At 48.9% G+C, this 18329-nt stretch overlaps 1 protein-coding gene across 1 annotated transcript in view; it reads left to right on the forward strand.

The window, feature by feature from the left end:
* Positions 1-13456, forward strand: part of LOC127750591 (uncharacterized) — a 26149-nt gene extending 12693 nt beyond the window's left edge. The window contains exons 2-3 of the mRNA XM_052272680.1: positions 13262-13323; positions 13411-13456. Coding sequence (XP_052128640.1) covers positions 13262-13323; positions 13411-13456 — 108 coding nt within the window. The remainder of the gene's footprint in view (positions 1-13261; positions 13324-13410) is intronic.
* Positions 13457-18329: the final 4873 nt, after the last annotated feature.

Here is an 18329-nt window from a genome sequence, read left to right on the forward strand (position 1 = left end):
CCCTCCCCTCCAGCAGAAGCAGGCCGGGCCCACGCTTTACCAAAACATTGACTGTTTTTAAAGTTTTTCGAGGTTTTCGTCCGATTCTCATCATTTAGATTTCTTCTATTTGTGCTCCATAAGGAAGTGAACAAGCAGTAATGTTAGTAAAGTAATTGAATTCATGGATCTACGTTGAATCACAAATCACTACATGTGGCCTAACAACCCTAACCCCCAGAATTCCGATATTTCGTGGAGTTCAAGTTTTGAGCATATTTCAAGAAATCAAACGAAGCAGACTGCGTTGGAATTTGGAGTGGACCCAACCTGACTGACTGTGGCTGATTCCTAGGTATGTTGTATCACTGTGTGATAGCCTGTGTTGGCTTGGGTTCGAGCCTTCAATCAATATGCAAGATACTTCTATTCAATAGTATATTTACTCATTGTGTTGTGTCCAGGAGGCAACGCTCCGAAGATGTATACTGTAGCTGGTGCGGAGGGACTCTGCCCGCCTGAGACCAGACCTAGGCTTATGTACTATTCTGGGCTAGGCCAGGAGTGAGGCGGAGAGGGGCGATGCAGTGGGAGAGAGAGGAGGGGGCCAGGCTTGGCGCACCACGGAGCTCCGTCCGTGGGCGCGCGTCCTTGACCGACTCCCCGCTCGCACGCTGCCTAAATGAGAGATTAAACAATGCTATCAAGTGCGTGAAGTTACAAAGGGATTCTTGCGGGTATCACATCTGTGGACCTCACAGTACCCTCCCTTTTCTCTTGAAAACAATAAAGACAAGAAGCACTTGATGCAGGAAGTTAAGCGGGCCAAATACATAGTGGAAAGAAATTACATATAGATGTGGGCCGAAACCGAGTACAATAAGTATAACAAAATGTAAAGAATATTAATAATAGTAAGTACAAAAAGTTAGTCTTAAGTATACAAAACAAGATATATCATATTTATATAGAGCTACATATCGCAGAGCTAACAACACGGAGCGAAATTTGGAAAAAACGATGTCGAGTTTGGAGGGACGATGTGTTGATAAAGTTTAAGTGGAGCCTGCTGGCCTAGCAGGTTGACCGATGAGGAAAGGAAGGGTTGACAGGCGGTCCAGCTCGAAGCAGAGGCAATCCCGTCAGCGGATGTGAGAGTATGTGCATGGTTAGGCATCCGGTGAAAGGGAAACGTCCACTCGGGCCGGAACGACTGCAACAGAAAGAAAAACAGGGGAAGGCAGAACAACACATCCAAACAGACACCGTAAAAATAATTCAAATTAGTTTAAGAAAAATCGTGTTGTCTCAGCGATATGTCGGAACGGGGATCATTGCCAAGCCCTCTTCGGGGTCAAAACGCGACGCGGGGCGTTCCGCGGGCCTGGAGACAGGCGGCGGTTTCCGCGCACGACGCGGGAAAAACCATGAAAATTTAGATCGAAAATAAAAGAACATGCCAACGAGTCCAATTATACCTAAAATAATAACAATAGCTGTTGTGATCGAGATACCCCACGGTGTTTGAATTGCCCTTGATAAAACCGCCATGTGTGTCTCTGCTTGTTGGGCGATTTTATTAACTTTAGCGAGAGACGCACCTGCTAGTTCAATGCTGTTGTTGCTGTCCCGGAGGGCGTCCTGCAAGACGGCTCGGCCTTCCGGGGACAGGGCGATGGGTAGCAGATTTTTGTGAAGCTCGATGGCCGGAACGTCTGGTAGGATGACGGCGTCGCTCTCGACTGCTTGTGACGCGAAGTTGCTGCCAGCGAGGAGAAGGGCGCCATCCACCGCAGCGGACGCTCCCGCGGGAAGGCGCAAAATGCCAGTGCGGGGCAAGCTGGACATCTCCGCAGGGAGGATGTAGGGCGTTCCGGTAAGGCCGGTAACGGTCAGTTTGGCAGGGCGCGGCAGGGAGAATACCCAGTCACGCCCGTGACGAAGGCTGAGGTACCGGGCCCGAGGATGCAAGGTGTACATCGGCGTGCATTGCCGCTGTACATCCTCGACGCTGGAGACCAGCAGGGCGTAGGCGCAGGACTGTTGGTTGGTGATGACCTCGACGGCCGGGTGACAGATGTGAAGTTCCGTGTCAGCGAGGCAGCCGCGGAGGTCACTGGCGGTGAGTAGCATGTGGGCTTTTGTGGTAGGATTAATGGCAATAAATTCTTTTTCGCTTTCATAGTAGGTGAACAGGTCCGTCGTGATATTCGGCTTGAATGGCCAACTGACCGCTTTGTATAGCACGAAGGACCGTGTGTCATGGACCAGCGGGACATGAATATGTAGAAAAAGAGTATAATTTTGTACATGTGGATAAACGCGGATAGTATTATAAAAATAATGGAGGTTATCAATTGTAGCCGGGATTGGTAAACTAAGACCCGTAGGCACGTGTTCAGCCAATGTGCCGAGAAGTTTGAGCAATTTAGCTGGTTCAATAAAAATAGGGCTGAGCAACTTGTCTGACGTCGCGTATTGATAGGCCGAGAGGAAAGCTTGCAATTCTGCCCGTACTAAAACTAACACAGCATGTAGGGACCGCATGGAGGAGGCAAATTCGATAGCATTTGAAATTTGTGCCTTTAAATCCACGCCGGCCAACTGCACCAATTTCTTTAAAATAATATCATGCCTTTTAACGGCCGTTAAAGTTAAATTAAGGACCGATGTTTGTTCGGTGTTTATTTTAGTGAGGATCTGCTCATGTTTGGTTAGTTCCTCCACCTGAGTGTTCACCTTTTTGCGGTCTCTAGCTGACATGAGACCTAGAACGTCCCCGAGAAAGTTGCCAACAAAGTCAAGTACACTGCGCCGATGGCGGTGAGAACGCTTGCGGCGGCTTTGAAGAAGGTCATTTAAAAGCTCATGCAAAACAGATAGCTCACGTTCAGTATTGGAGACAACTGTATCGAAAGTGTGCGAGAGGTTGCGAAACTGCGCAGCAATGTGCTGGCCAAGTGCAACGCCAAGGTCAGCGCGGTGAAAGGTTGCCTGAGATTTTTGGAAAAGCGTTTGAATATCCTGCTCCAACCATTCCACAGCCTGATCAAACTCGTCCGATTGAACAACATCGCGGCGTGTCCGGCGCAAATGCAAGGGAACAGGCGGGGCACTCATCGGATCATGCGTGGAAGCATTAGTAGCAGGGTAGATAGAGCGGAAAAGGTCAGGGCAAACTATTTCGGCGAGGGCGGTACTTGGAATGCCATAGCACGAGTTATTCAACCAAAGGTATGAATGACCGTTTTCCACATACCAAGTAAAGCCACCGAGAGAAAAGCGTGGAAGGGAAATACGGCTGTCAGAGATATTTGAGGCATGATTGGCAAGCAGATCGGCAGCGAGAACGGAGATATTAGCGAAGTCGGGGACATCTAGTCCGAGACTGTCACGTCGAAGATTATCATACTCAAAGGGATTGGTGTAGACAGTTTCAGACGCCGAAGAAGGAGAAGCGGTAGGTATAGTGCCGAAACCAGTATTTGAGGGAGGAGGTAGAGGTCGAGACGGGAGGGCAGAATTACCCTGGTCAGAGAGAGGAGCAGGAGACCGTCCAGAGAGAGAGACGCGAGAGGGCGAGCGCCCTGCGGCGGCAACAGGCGCTGTCAAATTAAGTAATTGGTGCCAGCGTTTTGGAAAAATCTCGTCGGGTTTATACTCTTTAGTTCGCAGCAGCTGAGCAGCGAGGCGCAACTCAGCTCTGCGATAGTAAGTGCTGAGCCACCGCAACGCGTGGAGACTGTTGAGAGAGGAGTCTCGCGGTTGATAAATTGGCAAAAAGATAGCCGATTCGTAGCATTTGTCACTATGATCTGTAGGGGAACATGTCTGGAAATGTCGGGAAGGGGCTGCACGCTTGGCACGAGTGGCAGCAATTTGGAAATTCGATATTTCTTTTTCAGTAGTTACGGTAGCATCAACCAAAATAGTTAGTTCATTTTTTAATATTTCAGTATTGACAGTTTTGAGTGCCTCCATCGCATTTTCTCGTATTTTTTGTAAGTGAGCAGAAAATGCATGAATTGAAGGAATTTTAGCCACGATATTCCATTCAGCGAGAGACATGTAGAATGTTCGTACTTCAGTGAAAATTAGTCCAGACGTCAGTTGGTCGGGGAGTTCAATGGTCGGGCTTGATGATGTGGTGCCGGCAGTCGGGACCTTAATGATAGGTCCTCCACGCCGAAACGCTCCGGTGCTTGCCAATAAGGCAAGGAAGAGAACAGTGAGGAAACCTAGAAACAAGAAAAAACTAAATTATGAGGGAGAGATTTCGACGTCAGGTTCGTTTACCCAATCGTCGTAAATTTCTTCAGGAATTTGGCCGCAGGGTGTTAATACATTTGGGGCGGGTTTAAGTTTAGAAATATGCACAGTTTTGGCGAGTGCGTCCTTTGAGTTTAGAGGAAATAACTTGGTGATTTCCACAATGCAGTCACCAAGGACTTTGGTGATGCGAAAGACACCTTCAAATTTAGGACTAAATTTTTTTGTAAACTGTGCGGGTGTCACATTGATTTTTAGGAAACATTTGTCACCTAATTTAAGGGGGCGCCGACGGGCGCGTGCTTCATGATAACGAGCGCGTATCTGCGAGGCAGATTCGTGCCGTTTCATGATTTTTAGGTACATTGATCGTGATTCTGCGTACAGGGCAGAAATGCGATCAGGAGTAGGGGAAAGAGAAGTAGCCGGAGTTTCTTCATGAAACATACTTACAGTGGGCCATTGCTGGTCGCGCATTGTTGCCAAAAATAGGGGGGTTTCGTTTAAAACGGTATGAATGTGAGAATTCATAACAAAAGCGGCAATGAAACATTTTAAGTGCCAGTCGGACTGTTGGGGGTCAATTAATTTTGCGATTAATTTATGGAGTGTGGAATGTTGGCGTTCCAATAAACTGTTCAAATGAGGGGTATAGGCTAGACAGTGCAAACGGCGAATGCCAAGTATCGCACAGCAACGGGCTACACTGGAAAAAATTAAATTGGATCCTTGGTCAGAGACAATACAAGAGGGAACTCCAAGTTTACATATTAGGTGTTCTAAGAGCGCTTGTGCAATGTTCTCACTAGTCGCTTGTACAAGAGGAACAACAATAATTAAACGAGACCAATTATCAATAATCGTTAACAGCCAACGGGAACCATTCGAAGAAGGCCGATGCTGTCCAGTTAAATCAATGCTGACAACGGAGAGAAAGCCAGTAGCTGATTTAGTAGGCAAAAGAGGCACAGGGCGGGCTCGATGTGGGTTGTATCGAAGACAAGTTACGCAAGTGGAAATTAAATTAGCTAATTCCGTCTTCATACGGGGCCACCAGAATTGACGACGAACTAATTGATATGTACTATTTAGCATGTAATGGCCACCTAGCGGAGAATCATGTGCAAGGCGGAATATGTGAGTTTTTGCAGCAGCTGGAACTACAATAGGCTGAAAGTCGGTGCGGCGACGAAGCAAACCTTGGGAATCTATAAAGAAAGGTTTTAGCAGCGGAGAGGAGGAATTCCGACGGAGAAGTTTTATAATATTGCTTGTATATGGGTCCTTGGACTGCAAGAGGCGCATTTCTGGAGTATTCCAGTACACAGGGATATGTGTAATTTCTGCAGGTAGCTCTGAATCGGGAGGAGGGCCAGTAGCGGCAGCATCATCATCTCCTAATTCAGGGACTGTGGGGTTAGGGATACGGGCGGGGCGGGGCGGGGCTGGGTCACGAGCGCCGCGCCGTAAAGGCTCAGGGCCAGCCGGCCGACCGGGCCGTGCGCCGGGACCGGCGGGGCGAGGCTGTAGAGCCGCCGTGTCTGTGCCCTGACGCGTGATGACGGAAACCGTAGTCTCTGGAAAAAATCTTGATAAACCATCAGCGTTTAAATGTAATCGTCCACCTCGGTGTTCGATTTCGTAATTGTAGGACTGCAAAAAGAGAGTCATTCTCATGAGACGAGAGTGAGGATCCTCAAGTGATTGAAGAAATAATAAACATTTATGATCACAACGAATTAGGAATTTGTGTGACGTATGCAGTAACAGTGGTGTAAATCTCTTGTTTGAACGACATATAGCCATCAATTCTCGCTCGGTCGCGGAGAGACGCTTTTCCACAGCAGAAAATAGGAAGCTATAATAGGCTACGACCTTTTCTTGTTTGCCGTATGGCTGGCAAAGAATTCCCGAGCCGCCTTGAAAACTAGCATCACAATCCAAAATGAATTTACGGTTTGAATCGGGGAAGTGGTTAAACACAGGGTCTGTACATAACCTTTTTTTGAGGGTTTCGAAAGCAGTTTGATGTTGCGATGTCCACACAAACGGGACCGATTTCTTTGTAAGCTGGACAAGACAAGAACTGAGGGGCCAAAAATCCTTCAAGAAGGAAGAATAATAAGACAGAACGCCTAGAAATGCCTTAATTTGTGTTGGATTTTTAGGAGGGGGTAAGTTGGCAACGGCTGCAATTTTTTCAGGGGAGGGGCGGGACCCTTCGGCAGAAAGAATGTGACCTAAGTACTGTACCTCAGCTTTTGCAAAATGAGACTTTTTAATATTTAAGGTGAGATTTTGAGATGCTAGACGCGAGAACACTTGTCGTAAAGTGTGAATGTGAGCGCCCCAGTTTGGACTAGCGCAGAGAATGTCGTCCTGGAAGACACAGACATTTACATCCGAAAATAAATTATTTAGGAAAGCTTGAAATTCGTGGGTAGCGGTCTTTAGGCCCATGGGCATACGCAGGAAGCTGCGTCTTATTGGTGGATGTTGGCTGTCACCAGGGATAGTGAAACTGATGAGAAAACGACTTTTGTCGTCAAGAGGTAGGGAGTGAAAGGCATTTTTAAGGTCAAGAGTAGTAAAGTATTTATTGTGTGCAAGTGTATCGATAATATCTTGCACTCTCGGCAAGTGAGAAGATACTCTAGGAATTACGTGTTTATTAGCTTGTCTCAGGTCAATAACACTACGCAAGAGTGGGGGCTGTCCAGGGATCACTTTCCTCGGCACACACATAATTGGAAAATTCGAAAGAGAATTTGATTTTTCGAGAACACCCTGTTGCTCCATTTGAGCGGCTTCCTTTCGCAAAAAGGACAGATGGCTCGGCGGCAACCTGAATTGTTTTATATTTATGGGGCGGTCAGTATCAAGGTCGATACGCACCTTCCAGTCCTTTACACTGGGAAAAACAGATCCGTCAAATAAACTTTTAAATTCCAATAATAAATTCCTCAATTGTTCTTGTTGCGAGGGAGTGAGATGGGACATGTCAACATTAGCTATTTCGACTTCCGGGAGAGGCGCGGAAGTCATTTCATCGCTAGATGGAACTGAGTAGTCATTTACATCGGGAAAATCTTCTTCGTGTTCCTTATTAACAGCGCGCACCAAAATGAATGGGCGATTACCGTCTAGGCAGGGGCATGGGAGTGCCAAGGCCTGTGTGTCATAATCGGTGGGAGCGGCGGTGGGCGAGACGTGCGGTGTCTCGAAGGACGGGCCTGGGCCACGGTCGTTACCAAACCGCTGGGGGGAAGGGGGGAAAGTGGGCGTAGACGCGCAGTCTGGCTCGTCTAGCTGCACCACGGCCAAACATAGGCGTGGCTGCGCGCCGCAGGCGCGGGCCGGCACGTCCTTGGACGTGGGCGCGGGGCAGGGGACGGGGGGAGGGGGGCCTCTGTTTGGGCAAGACGAGCTGTGCGTGCGGCCCAGGGCCGCAGTCACGCTGTCGAGCGCTGTGCCAACGGCGTATAATGAGGCAATGCAGGTTTCCTGCTCTATCACTATATCCACACACGTGGGATTAGTCACCAAAATGGGGACGGTCTTATCTAACGCAATTCTTACGAAACTAGGACTTACGGAAAAATGAGTAAAATTGTCTGTTCCCAAAGGTGGCGTGAAATCTTCACAGTAAAAGTCGCTGTGCACAGGCGCGGATACAGGTACCCGTAAAACCAATTCGCAGTTCGCCGGTAAAAGAACGTCGTCTTTTAAACATACGGAATGTATGTGTGGCGAACCGATGCCCGCGGCCTGCTTCTCAATTTCTGAGACATGCAGAACCGGCGCCGCGGAGCCAAAGGGCGGACACGTGTTTGTCTCGCTGATCGCGGCGCGTGGGGCCGAGTGACTGTTGCACTCTGAACTCCCTAATTTGAGTTCCTTAACAGAGGGGAAGCAGTCCTCTGAGTTTTTCACTATTATAGCATAATCTCTACGCGCTGTTCTGGGATCGCGACTCTCCAGAACGGTGGGGTGCCAGCCAAAAGCTCCTACTTTACAAACAACATGACTTGTAGATGGAATCAATGCTGTTGTCATAATACTTCCGAGCTTGAATCGACGGGACTCTAAGTCAATTACACATTTATGTTTTTCGAGAAAGTCTGCTCCTATAAGGAGTCCCGTTACGAGATTTAGATTATTCGCAGAACAGACATAGAACAAGTGTTCTACCGTTTTGTCGGTCCCTCGGCCGACGGGTAAAACAATTGTTCCTAAAATAGGTAGAGGGCTACCATCAATAGACACTATATTAGTGATATTTTTCTTAGTAAAATTAGGGCAATACTCTTCTGAGATAATTGATATCTGAGCCCCACTATCTACGACGCCATATATGTTTAGACCATTCACCCAAAGTTTAATATAAAAGCTCACAGGGACAGGCAGATTATCATGATTTCCTTCATAAGAGGCGCTGCGCACTGCTAGCGCCGCGTGTCTAAAAAAGACACGGTGTTTCTGCTTAAACGACGCTCGGGGTTAGGCGAGCGGCTAGCGAAACGCTGTGAGGAATCATAATTTCTATTCCGGTCAGAAGATCCATCACGATTGTAGCGATAATCGCTAGTGCGTGAGTCACTCCTCGGGTAGCTCGTACGTGAGTCGCTGCGCGAGGAGCGGGAATCAGCGCGGAAATAAGTGCGCTGGTCGCGGCCCAAGGAGCGAGAGTCGCGTCCTTGGCCTCGTCCGCCACGCCAGGACCCACGACGGCCACCGCGCCTTGAGTTGTGAAAGGACTGACCCTGGTACGGCTGTACGGGGCCTGCAACCATATGGTATGGCTGGACGGCGTGTGGTGCCACACAATCCTTTGCAAAATGATTTAATTGTTTGCACTTATGGCAAGTTATCGGTGTGGCCTGGGCAACATACTGCACGGTGACGGGAGGAGAACTACAGTGAGTTCCACAAGCAGGAGGGGAATGGCACTGAGAGTGACAGGCTGGCTGAGAATTGCAATGTGTATGGCAAGCCGGGGGAGAATTGCAATGAGATTTGCAATTTGGGGGAGATTTGCAGCGAGTTTTAGAGCTAGAACGCTCTTTTGGGGTGGAGTCTGCAGGAATCTGCGGGACAGCGAGGGTGGTGGTGGGGGTTGTGGAGGTGGTAGGCGATTGGGCAGCTAGAAGTTGATGCACTACATTAATAGTGGCTTTGGATGCAAGATCGTTAGCGAGGGAGAGCGCAAGCTCTTCTCTCTGCGCCAACTTAGTAGCTTCGTCAAAAGTAGCGGGTGATTGATGTCGGACAAATTTCTGCAATTTGTGCGTTAGTCCTCTCTGAAAAACACTTAACATCTCGCGTTCCATGCGGGCCTTGTTACTTGCAATAATACTCTGATCTGTAGCTACGGGTTCTGTGGCAAAATATCGCTGAGCGAGTTTGCGCAGACGGTCCACGTAGGTGGAGACCGTCTCCCCGGGAAGCATGGTGCATTGCTGGAATGCAGTTTGGGCAGAATGGGGATCGACAACTTGTTTGAAGCGTTCCTTAAGGGCACTAATTAGGTCAGCACTGGAACCATTATTGAGATGGGGTTTATTGTCAACGAAGTCAGAAGCAGGTCCCCTTAACTTTAGTAGGATAAAATCCCTGCGCTTAGCGTCCAGCTGAGCGGCATTTGTGGTATCATCAGTAAAACAAGCGAGTGCCCTATTTACAGCGGTAAGGAAGGCATCCACTGGATAAGAGGGTTCATTGGAAGAAAAGGTGTCGACGGCGGCAAGCATGGATGGTTTAAGAGACATTTTGACACGTGAGAGTTCGGCGATAGTTACGAGCAGAAGTTGGGGAGGGGTAGGGGGGTTGGCGGGGAAATGAGTACGGAATTCGATCAAAATATTCTTTAAATGAATAAAGAATCGATCGTCACACGCATAAATATTTGTACGCGTGGAGGCAAAATGTAAACGAGGAGTAGCACACTCTTCTGGTATAGAACTATTTAGTGTTGCACCGGAAGTAGCAAGAGTAGTACTAGCAGGAGCAGTGCGCCAATTGGAGTCTAGAATAGGCAGACACGCTACATACAGAGCATCAAAATCACTAACGAGAGCAGCAACAGCGGCAGGCGAAGTAAGAGCACTGAAATTAATGATCTCGAACCGAGGATATTGACTATGCGACGGCAGAGCGTGTTTAGTCAAGTATTGGCGAATTTGGGCGGGAGTCAGCGCCATATCAGAAGATCAGAAAGCAGCAACCCACGAAGCACGTTAACCAAAGGAAGAACTGATACATCTTGATTTCTGAAAGAAATATCAACGATGGCTTTGCCGAGACTTGATGAAACATTTGTAACAACCGCAGTTGTCGGTATGCGATGGCTCGTTGCGAGGGGGCGCGCGGCGAGGGATGGTATGAGCACGCCAATGGGGCGGACAACGACAGCAGGGCGTCGGGGCTGCAGGGGAAACTGGAGCTGGCTGTTTCTCAATGGTAATGTTGATACGAATAAGACCGTGTTCAACCTGTTGCAGAATATGATGCCAATCAATATTTGACATTTTCGTCGAAAAAAGGTATGCAACACGGAAGGGAGAGTACTGCTTAAAAATAACACTTCTTAAAATTACACTTCTTAAATTTACACTGACTCGACGAGAAGAACTTGCATTTTGAGAGAAGACCACCGCTGCTCACCAATGTGATAGCCTGTGTTGGCTTGGGTTCGAGCCTTCAATCAATATGCAAGATACTTCTATTCAATAGTATATTTACTCATTGTGTTGTGTCCAGGAGGCAACGCTCCGAAGATGTATACTGTAGCTGGTGCGGAGGGACTCTGCCCGCCTGAGACCAGACCTAGGCTTATGTACTATTCTGGGCTAGGCCAGGAGTGAGGCGGAGAGGGGCGATGCAGTGGGAGAGAGAGGAGGGGGCCAGGCTTGGCGCACCACGGAGCTCCGTCCGTGGGCGCGCGTCCTTGACCGACTCCCCGCTCGCACGCTGCCTAAATGAGAGATTAAACAATGCTATCAAGTGCGTGAAGTTACAAAGGGATTCTTGCGGGTATCACATCTGTGGACCTCACAACTGTACTTGTTATATGCACTCTTTACCCTCTTGTCTTCCCATATGTGTTTGTGTACTTAACATTAATGTGTACACTTCTTACTTATGTTTTATAGTTCTCACATAATATCCCCCTTCTCATTAAAAAATTAACTGTGCATAACTGATGTCCGAATGTGTTCTCAGGATGTCGACCAGTTAAACTTTACAAGAGGTCAGCACGCAAGATGTACCAGACCTTTTGAGCCCAGAGCAGATGCTTGGAAATGCGGTGAGTTTACAGACATTTCTACCAACTAGATAAGGAAAGATGCCAGTTTGGCCTTGATAATTAAAAATGGGTGCACACTTTGAAATAAAGATAACCATAACAAGGATGCAAAGGATAGAATTATAAATATTTGGTGTTTACTGTAACTCTATCTAAAGACGGAGGTAAAATAAAGCAGCGGTTAAATTAAGGAAGAAATTGGATCAGCTAATGTCCTTCTTAATTAAAGTGAACGCCTCATTTTGTTGTCATCAACATGATTTAATTAAATCAGGTTGCTTGAAAAATATCTAGCAGTGTTTTCCATTTGTTATTGAAGTAAAGGTGCCAAAAAATATTTAACAGTCAATTGCAAATCATAATGAGGGTGCAACCATATTCCACAATATTCCCTGAGCTCAAATTATTTCAACAGTTGTCGCCCAGTGAAAGACCGATGTTCAGGCATTAAAATTCTTGCTAAAGTCTTACTATGCTAAGGAAAAACTTGGGCCCATTTTATCATTTGTTCTCTGAAACAATGTTAGGATAGCTATTTATGACTCTGCAGCCCATCTAATCTGAGATATGAAATACATTTTCATAATAATTAGTACAAAAAACTAAATCATGTTTGTTTAGAAATGACATTACTAACCGAAGCCAGAAGAATGTTGCAAGCTTTCTATAGACCTAAGCACTGGGTGGGGATTCAACGGTTGCTTTATATTTTATGGAAGACTTTAGTTTCCCAACTTATTGCTTGGAGGTTTAACCAATACACACAGTAGGTCTATAGAAAGCTTGCAACATTCTTCTGGCTTCGGTTAGTAATGTCATTTCTAAACAAACATGATTTAGTTTTTTGTACTAATTATTATGAAAATGTATTTCATATCTCAGATTAGATGGGCTGCAGAGTCATAAATAGCTATCCTAACATTGTTTCAGAGAACAAATGATAAAATGGAGCCATGATTTTCTTAGCATTGTAAAACATAGCAAGAATATTAATGCCTAAACATCGGTCTTTCACTGGGCGACAAATGTTGACATAATTTGACCTCAAGGAATATAGTGCAATATGGTTGCACCCTATTTATGATTTGCAATTGACTGTCAAATGTTTTTTGACACCCTTACTTTAATGACAAATAGAAAACACTGCTAGATATTTTTATTGCAACCTAATTTCTGTAATTTCTTTTTTTTTTAAAGGTCTCTAATGGGGTAAATTGTACATTTTGTGGTTTCGGTGAAAACATAAATTAGTCTTTTTGTAAATTGTGTTGAATTTAACGGTGCAGAGAACGGGCTACACACAGGAAATCTAAGTGTGCGAATGTCGCACATCTGCAGGTGAATGAATAAATTAACTCACCTGCAGGTGTGCTACAGCAAATTTACACACCTGCAAGTGAGTTAAAAAAGTTTAGACACCTGCAGGTGTGTAAATTTTCGTTACACACCTGCAAGTTAGTGAATTTCTTCACTCACCTACAGGAGTGCAACATTCGCACACTTGGATTTTCCGTGCAGTCCTACGGTTCATCGGCGCGAATCAAAGATTTCGGAAATGTCAACTGGTAAAGAGGCTAAATGTTTGAACTGAGAGTCACTGACTGACGCTGGCAGGCCGCCCTTAGCCCTCGAGCGGGCTCTAGCTTGTTTCAGAAATTCTAACTCACATGTTTTACCCCAAATTGAAATTATTTTTGTTCTTTTCAGGGCTGCAGTTACTACAGTAGTGATCAAGAATTGACTCTACGGATTTGCAGTTTTATGAAAATGTTTGTGCTTATTTTAAGCTGAGCGGAATAAATTTGGTCAACGGTACTTATTTTATGATTTTTATGAATGTGTTTTTGGCTGTGTAGCGAAAAAGAGTCTCCTTGCTCGTACTACGAGACACCTCGACTCTAATCCCTCCACACACTACACAATGGCCACTACCTGGAACCCCGCCCGCCCGACCCACCGAAAAGAGTCACCTTTGCTTCTACCACGAGCAAGGCGACTCTTTTTAAAAAGAGTCGGCTGACTCGAATTGAAACGCTTTCGAGCAAGTGTCTTCTTTTGGAAAAGAGCAAGGTGACTCGTTTTACGAGTCAAAAAGAAGCAAACTATTTTGCTTCGGGTCCTGACCTACGGAGCTCCTTAGTCTATTCTTAACAAATTAAACTACGGAAACCACTCTTTCTCCTATGTATCTCTATCACTAAATAATACAAAAAAAGTGAGAGGTTCCTGCACGCCCGGCCGGTGCCTTGGCTCGCCTTGGCCCTTCTCCTCGTCGGCGTCGGGGCCTCGCGGATCCCAGGATGCTACCGCATCCCGGCATCCGTGCCTATCCGTCATTGTTCCGCTATTCGAGAAAATACTCATACGGTCAAAGAAAGCAACACGACGAGATGTAACTTCTGTCAGACAGCAAATGCAAGGAGATATACCACTTTGTTCAGAGACAGCAGTTCGAGGATGTACGAGCATACACAGCAATTCAAGGAGATGCTCAGATGGTCAGAGAGCGAAATCTGAGGAGATACAGCTTCTGTCAGACACAAGAATTCGAGAAGATGCCACTACGGTCAGAGGCAGTGATTCGAGGAGGTACATCTATACACTGCCACTCGAGGAGGTTTGCTTAAAAACAGCAGTTCGAGCAGTTACACCTACAGTCATAGCGAGCATTTCGAGGCGTAACTGGGCGTGACTATGGGACTGTCACACTCAGGTGCACGGATGCTCCGAGGACCAGAAATGAGGAAATAAATACATACAGGTACAGTGTGCACACTTGCGACATTCTAAAGGAAACAGTGCGCTGCGCGAGCAGGGGCGGATTGGGAGGGGGGAGGGGCTATTCGTCAATTGCCCCTCAAAAAAAAAAGCTCAGGCGCACATTAAAATTTCGGAGAAGAGAGAAGAAGAGAGGAAGGAAAGGGGAAAGAGATAGGAAGGAAAAGAGGGGAAGAAAAGACTAGTATGGCACTGTAGACAATATGGGCAGGGCACGCCAGTACTCAACGCATCCTCTATTAAAAGTAAAGAAAGTAAACCCCTGAAAGTAGGGAGCACCTTTAGAGACAGCGACCCGAGGACGTGCGCTCACAGACAGCAGTGCGAGGAGATACCCTCAACACCCAAACACAGCGATCCGGGGAAGTACGTTTCGAGGCAGCTATCCGAGGTGATAGGGCAAGGGCCAGCGATCAGTGTAGAACGGTATTAAAACTACCGCGAGGGCCAGTGTTACAGGGAGCGCTCACTGCTCGCATAGTCGAAAGTCGCGTACCCCGCCCAGACCCACCTGTGAATTTATAAGTGCGCCCGCGAAGTAGTGTATATGTCGCGTAAATTGCCTACCTATCCTGTGTAAATACTGACCCTGTTATTTTTCTGTCTGTTTGCATGTGCCTGTGAGTGCTGTAAGATCGTCGTTTGAAGGAGTGTGCACGCTCTTCCTCGCTTGCACTGCTGACTTGTTGCAACTGCCATGTTCTTCTGCCTGCTTTTCCTGGTCGCAGTCTAAAGTTTTTTTTCTGTTTTGCATTTATTAGAAATAAAAGCTTGCTTGTGTTGTAATCTCTTGAACGAATAACTGTGTCATTAATTCCATTATCCCCGCTTTAGAACCACAAAAGAACGCTTCCAAATGATCAGGTAAGTGACTCGAAACAAGGCTTACACTGTGAAAAATAGTTTCCATGACAATATCGTAAAGTTACACCGAAAGATTGTACAATTACATTTTTTGACATCATGTGTTGACTTAGGTTTCTTCGACGACAAGTAATTTGCTGCAGTAAAATTACAAGTGCGTTTTTAAATCGAAAATTACGAAAATGTTTTGAATTTACACATATATTTTATATAGTGTAATTAACGTTCTAAAAAGTTGTAGCACACGTCAAAAAAATCCAAAAGTTTTCACGTTTGGCCCTACTACTATTACCCTTTTCTATCCTATATCACCCGTTAGGAGCTCTTTACATACCGGATGTCCTGGAGAACACACGGTAGTGTTATGGGTTTGCCTACTCACTCCGGCCGTAGGGCGTCGGGCGCCGTAGCCCCTGCTGCCCTGCCGAGTATGCAATCCAGCAAGACTGCCGTGTGTTCTCCCGGACACCCAGTATTACAAGTATTACGACAGTCTCTGTGTGTGCAAGCGGCCGAGCACCACGCCAGACCGCCGCGCGCCCTGAAGGCCGCCCAAGGGGAAGGAACACGGCACCGATTGTGCGTGGTCAGCACACTCAGCACAGCCTGATGCACATGTTCAGGGAGGGGAGGGAGTGACAGCCCCACGGTCTTTAGAAGATGGACAGGCGAAATTCACTGTGTGTTCGTGGGCGCAAATTCAATCGCATCAATTTGAGGAGACGCACACGTGTTGCAGATCAGCAATCTGAGGCGACGGGTCTAAAACCAGCCAAAAGAGGAGGTACAGTGGCAGAGGCCTTGGGGCAGTCGTGCGCCTGTAAGGTAGGCATCTCAGCACAACGCGGCGTGCACGGCGTGCTCGGTTTCTAGGTTCCTTGCAGGCCGTCCAGGGCGAAACCTGCTTGACAGAGACGCGAAGCGGGGCGGCTTCCCGGCACTCGATGCCAGCAATCGCCTCACCACCGACGGCGTGTTCGTCCCGGGGGTCCAGGCCCAGCTGCACCAAGTACTCTACCGTAAATACGGCCCACCAGCGTCAGAACTCGTACTCGTCCCAGCTCACCAGCAGACAGAAAAGAGCGAGGGTGGGTCACGCCCCAGCTCGAGAACCGCGGCTGCAGCACGGAGCACGGCGCTGTGCTCGGCTCGGACGTGGAGTTGACCTTGAGCACCCCCATGGTGGCCGAGCCCAGGGCGGGAGCAGGGCCGAGCGCGCGGCCGAGCGCGCCTACCTCATCTGGTCTGGGGTGCAGCACGACCCCGGACGCTGGCGAGGTGCACCGTAGCTCCCTCCGCCTAAAGTCCTGGATGGGAGAGAAGCGCGAGGTCAGCCATTCTTGCTCTCTGCTGGCAGGCCGGCATACGGCGGGGCGGTAGCGACCCGGCAGCCCGGACCGCCGGGCAGGTATACGGGGATTAACATGGGCTGAAGTCAAAATGGCGCCGGCCAATCAGGTGCAGCAGGGACGCCCATCCAGGACTTTGCCTCCGCCGTGCCGAGGAGGTACGCCATACGCGTGGGCTGGCCAGGTCACTTCTGGAGCACCCCACAGGTGACCCGAAGCCCCCCGCCCCCTGCCAGCCGCACGCCGCCGCGCGGACCAGGTAACCGCGCACAGGGCATCCGGGTTGTAGACGACCTCGTCGCGCCCCCACTGTGTCGCACATCTTGTGTACATGTGAGCCCGGGTATATTATTTGTATTTATTAAAACGTAGAGGGTTCAGCTGCAGCTTTCAGAGTAACGCCGTCGCTGCACTCAACTCGGGTCACTTGGCGCTTGGACGCGCTTGGATGTCCTGCAGGCAGGCGGCGCCACGGCACTCTGGGCCCCGTGCCGCCAGGAGGTGAACCATGTACTCATGTTGGATGTCGTGCAGAGACGGCCCCGGGTGGGGACCGGTGGTGGGGGGGGGGGGGGGTGCATGTCCGCGGCACGAGCCACATGCGGCGACCGTCCAGGCGCATCAATCCACCGTAGCTGCGTCCAGATACGTGGGTGCATTGGGTGCCTTGGGTGCCTGAGTCTGCGCAGAGACACTCTGCGAGTCTCTGCGCAGGCTCCGACTAGGCTCAGACACCCAAGGCACCCAATGCACCCACGTATCTGGACGCACCTCTTGTCCTGGCGCTGTCCGAGGCACCCACGAGGCAGGCTGCCCCTCGTGCGCGGGCGTGATTGGCGCCTAGCTACGAGCAGCTGCGCGCGCGCGTGGAACGGTGACGGGATAGAAGCACAGCGTTCAGACTTGGCAGGGTGGCTTATCTAACCAGTACCTTAGGCTAAGTGTTAATAACTATTCAGGCCTCTCCTGTGTAGTTTGTTCTTACCTTGATTAAACCAGGCAAACTATTAATCCGGCAGTGGTGGTTGTTGGTGCGGCAATCTAGTGGGTGGCACGCAAGGGCGCCATGGAGGCGTCCTGTATGGTGGGTTGGGGGGCAGCGGCGGTGGTCGGTAGGGGGGTAGCGGTGGCAGCCGCGGCAACGGGTGGGGTAGCGGCCTTGGGCGTGGACATCGATTGGGATTTGGGTTTGGCCGACGATGTGCCAAACCGAGAAGAACATAAGAAAATGTCGAGAAACGGTAAGCCATAACCGTATGCAACATTCCCAATTCCTAGGAAACAATGTAGTCCAGCCAACACTGTGTTCAGCTGTGAACACGAGTGCCGCGCTGGCCGAACAGGGGTGGTCTCTCCCACCACCCTCGTCGCCGAGCTGCACCGAGTGGTGTTGCTGCCCAGGGCCCCCAGGGCGGGGCGGGGCAACGATATGAGGAGTTACTTCAAAGTTAGTTCAAAATCAGCCATTCTAGGAGGTCTACTTAAAAACAGCTATCCGAGGCCGGGGCGGGGAGAGGGAGGGGGTGCGAATTTCCTCTTTACCGTGTGCGAGAGAGAGAGGACCAATGCGCGCATGCGCGCAGCGCTGCAGTGTAATTGTCGCATCCTTCTCTGTACTACGTCTTGCAAAAGAAACGGACCTCTGCTGCGGGACTACTCCGCGTCCCGGCTCGGGCGACAGACGGACACCGGCCGCCCCGTTGCCGCTGTGCACAAGGGCGGGGGCGGGGGGCACCGACTGCACTGCCGGGCCGGCGGGGCGCGCTGGAGGGCTCGGCCTGCCT

Source organism: Frankliniella occidentalis, unplaced genomic scaffold (genome assembly GCF_000697945.3).
Source record: "Frankliniella occidentalis isolate FOCC.00 unplaced genomic scaffold, Focc_3.1 Scaffold217, whole genome shotgun sequence".
Taxonomy (NCBI): Eukaryota; Metazoa; Arthropoda; class Insecta; order Thysanoptera; family Thripidae; genus Frankliniella; species Frankliniella occidentalis.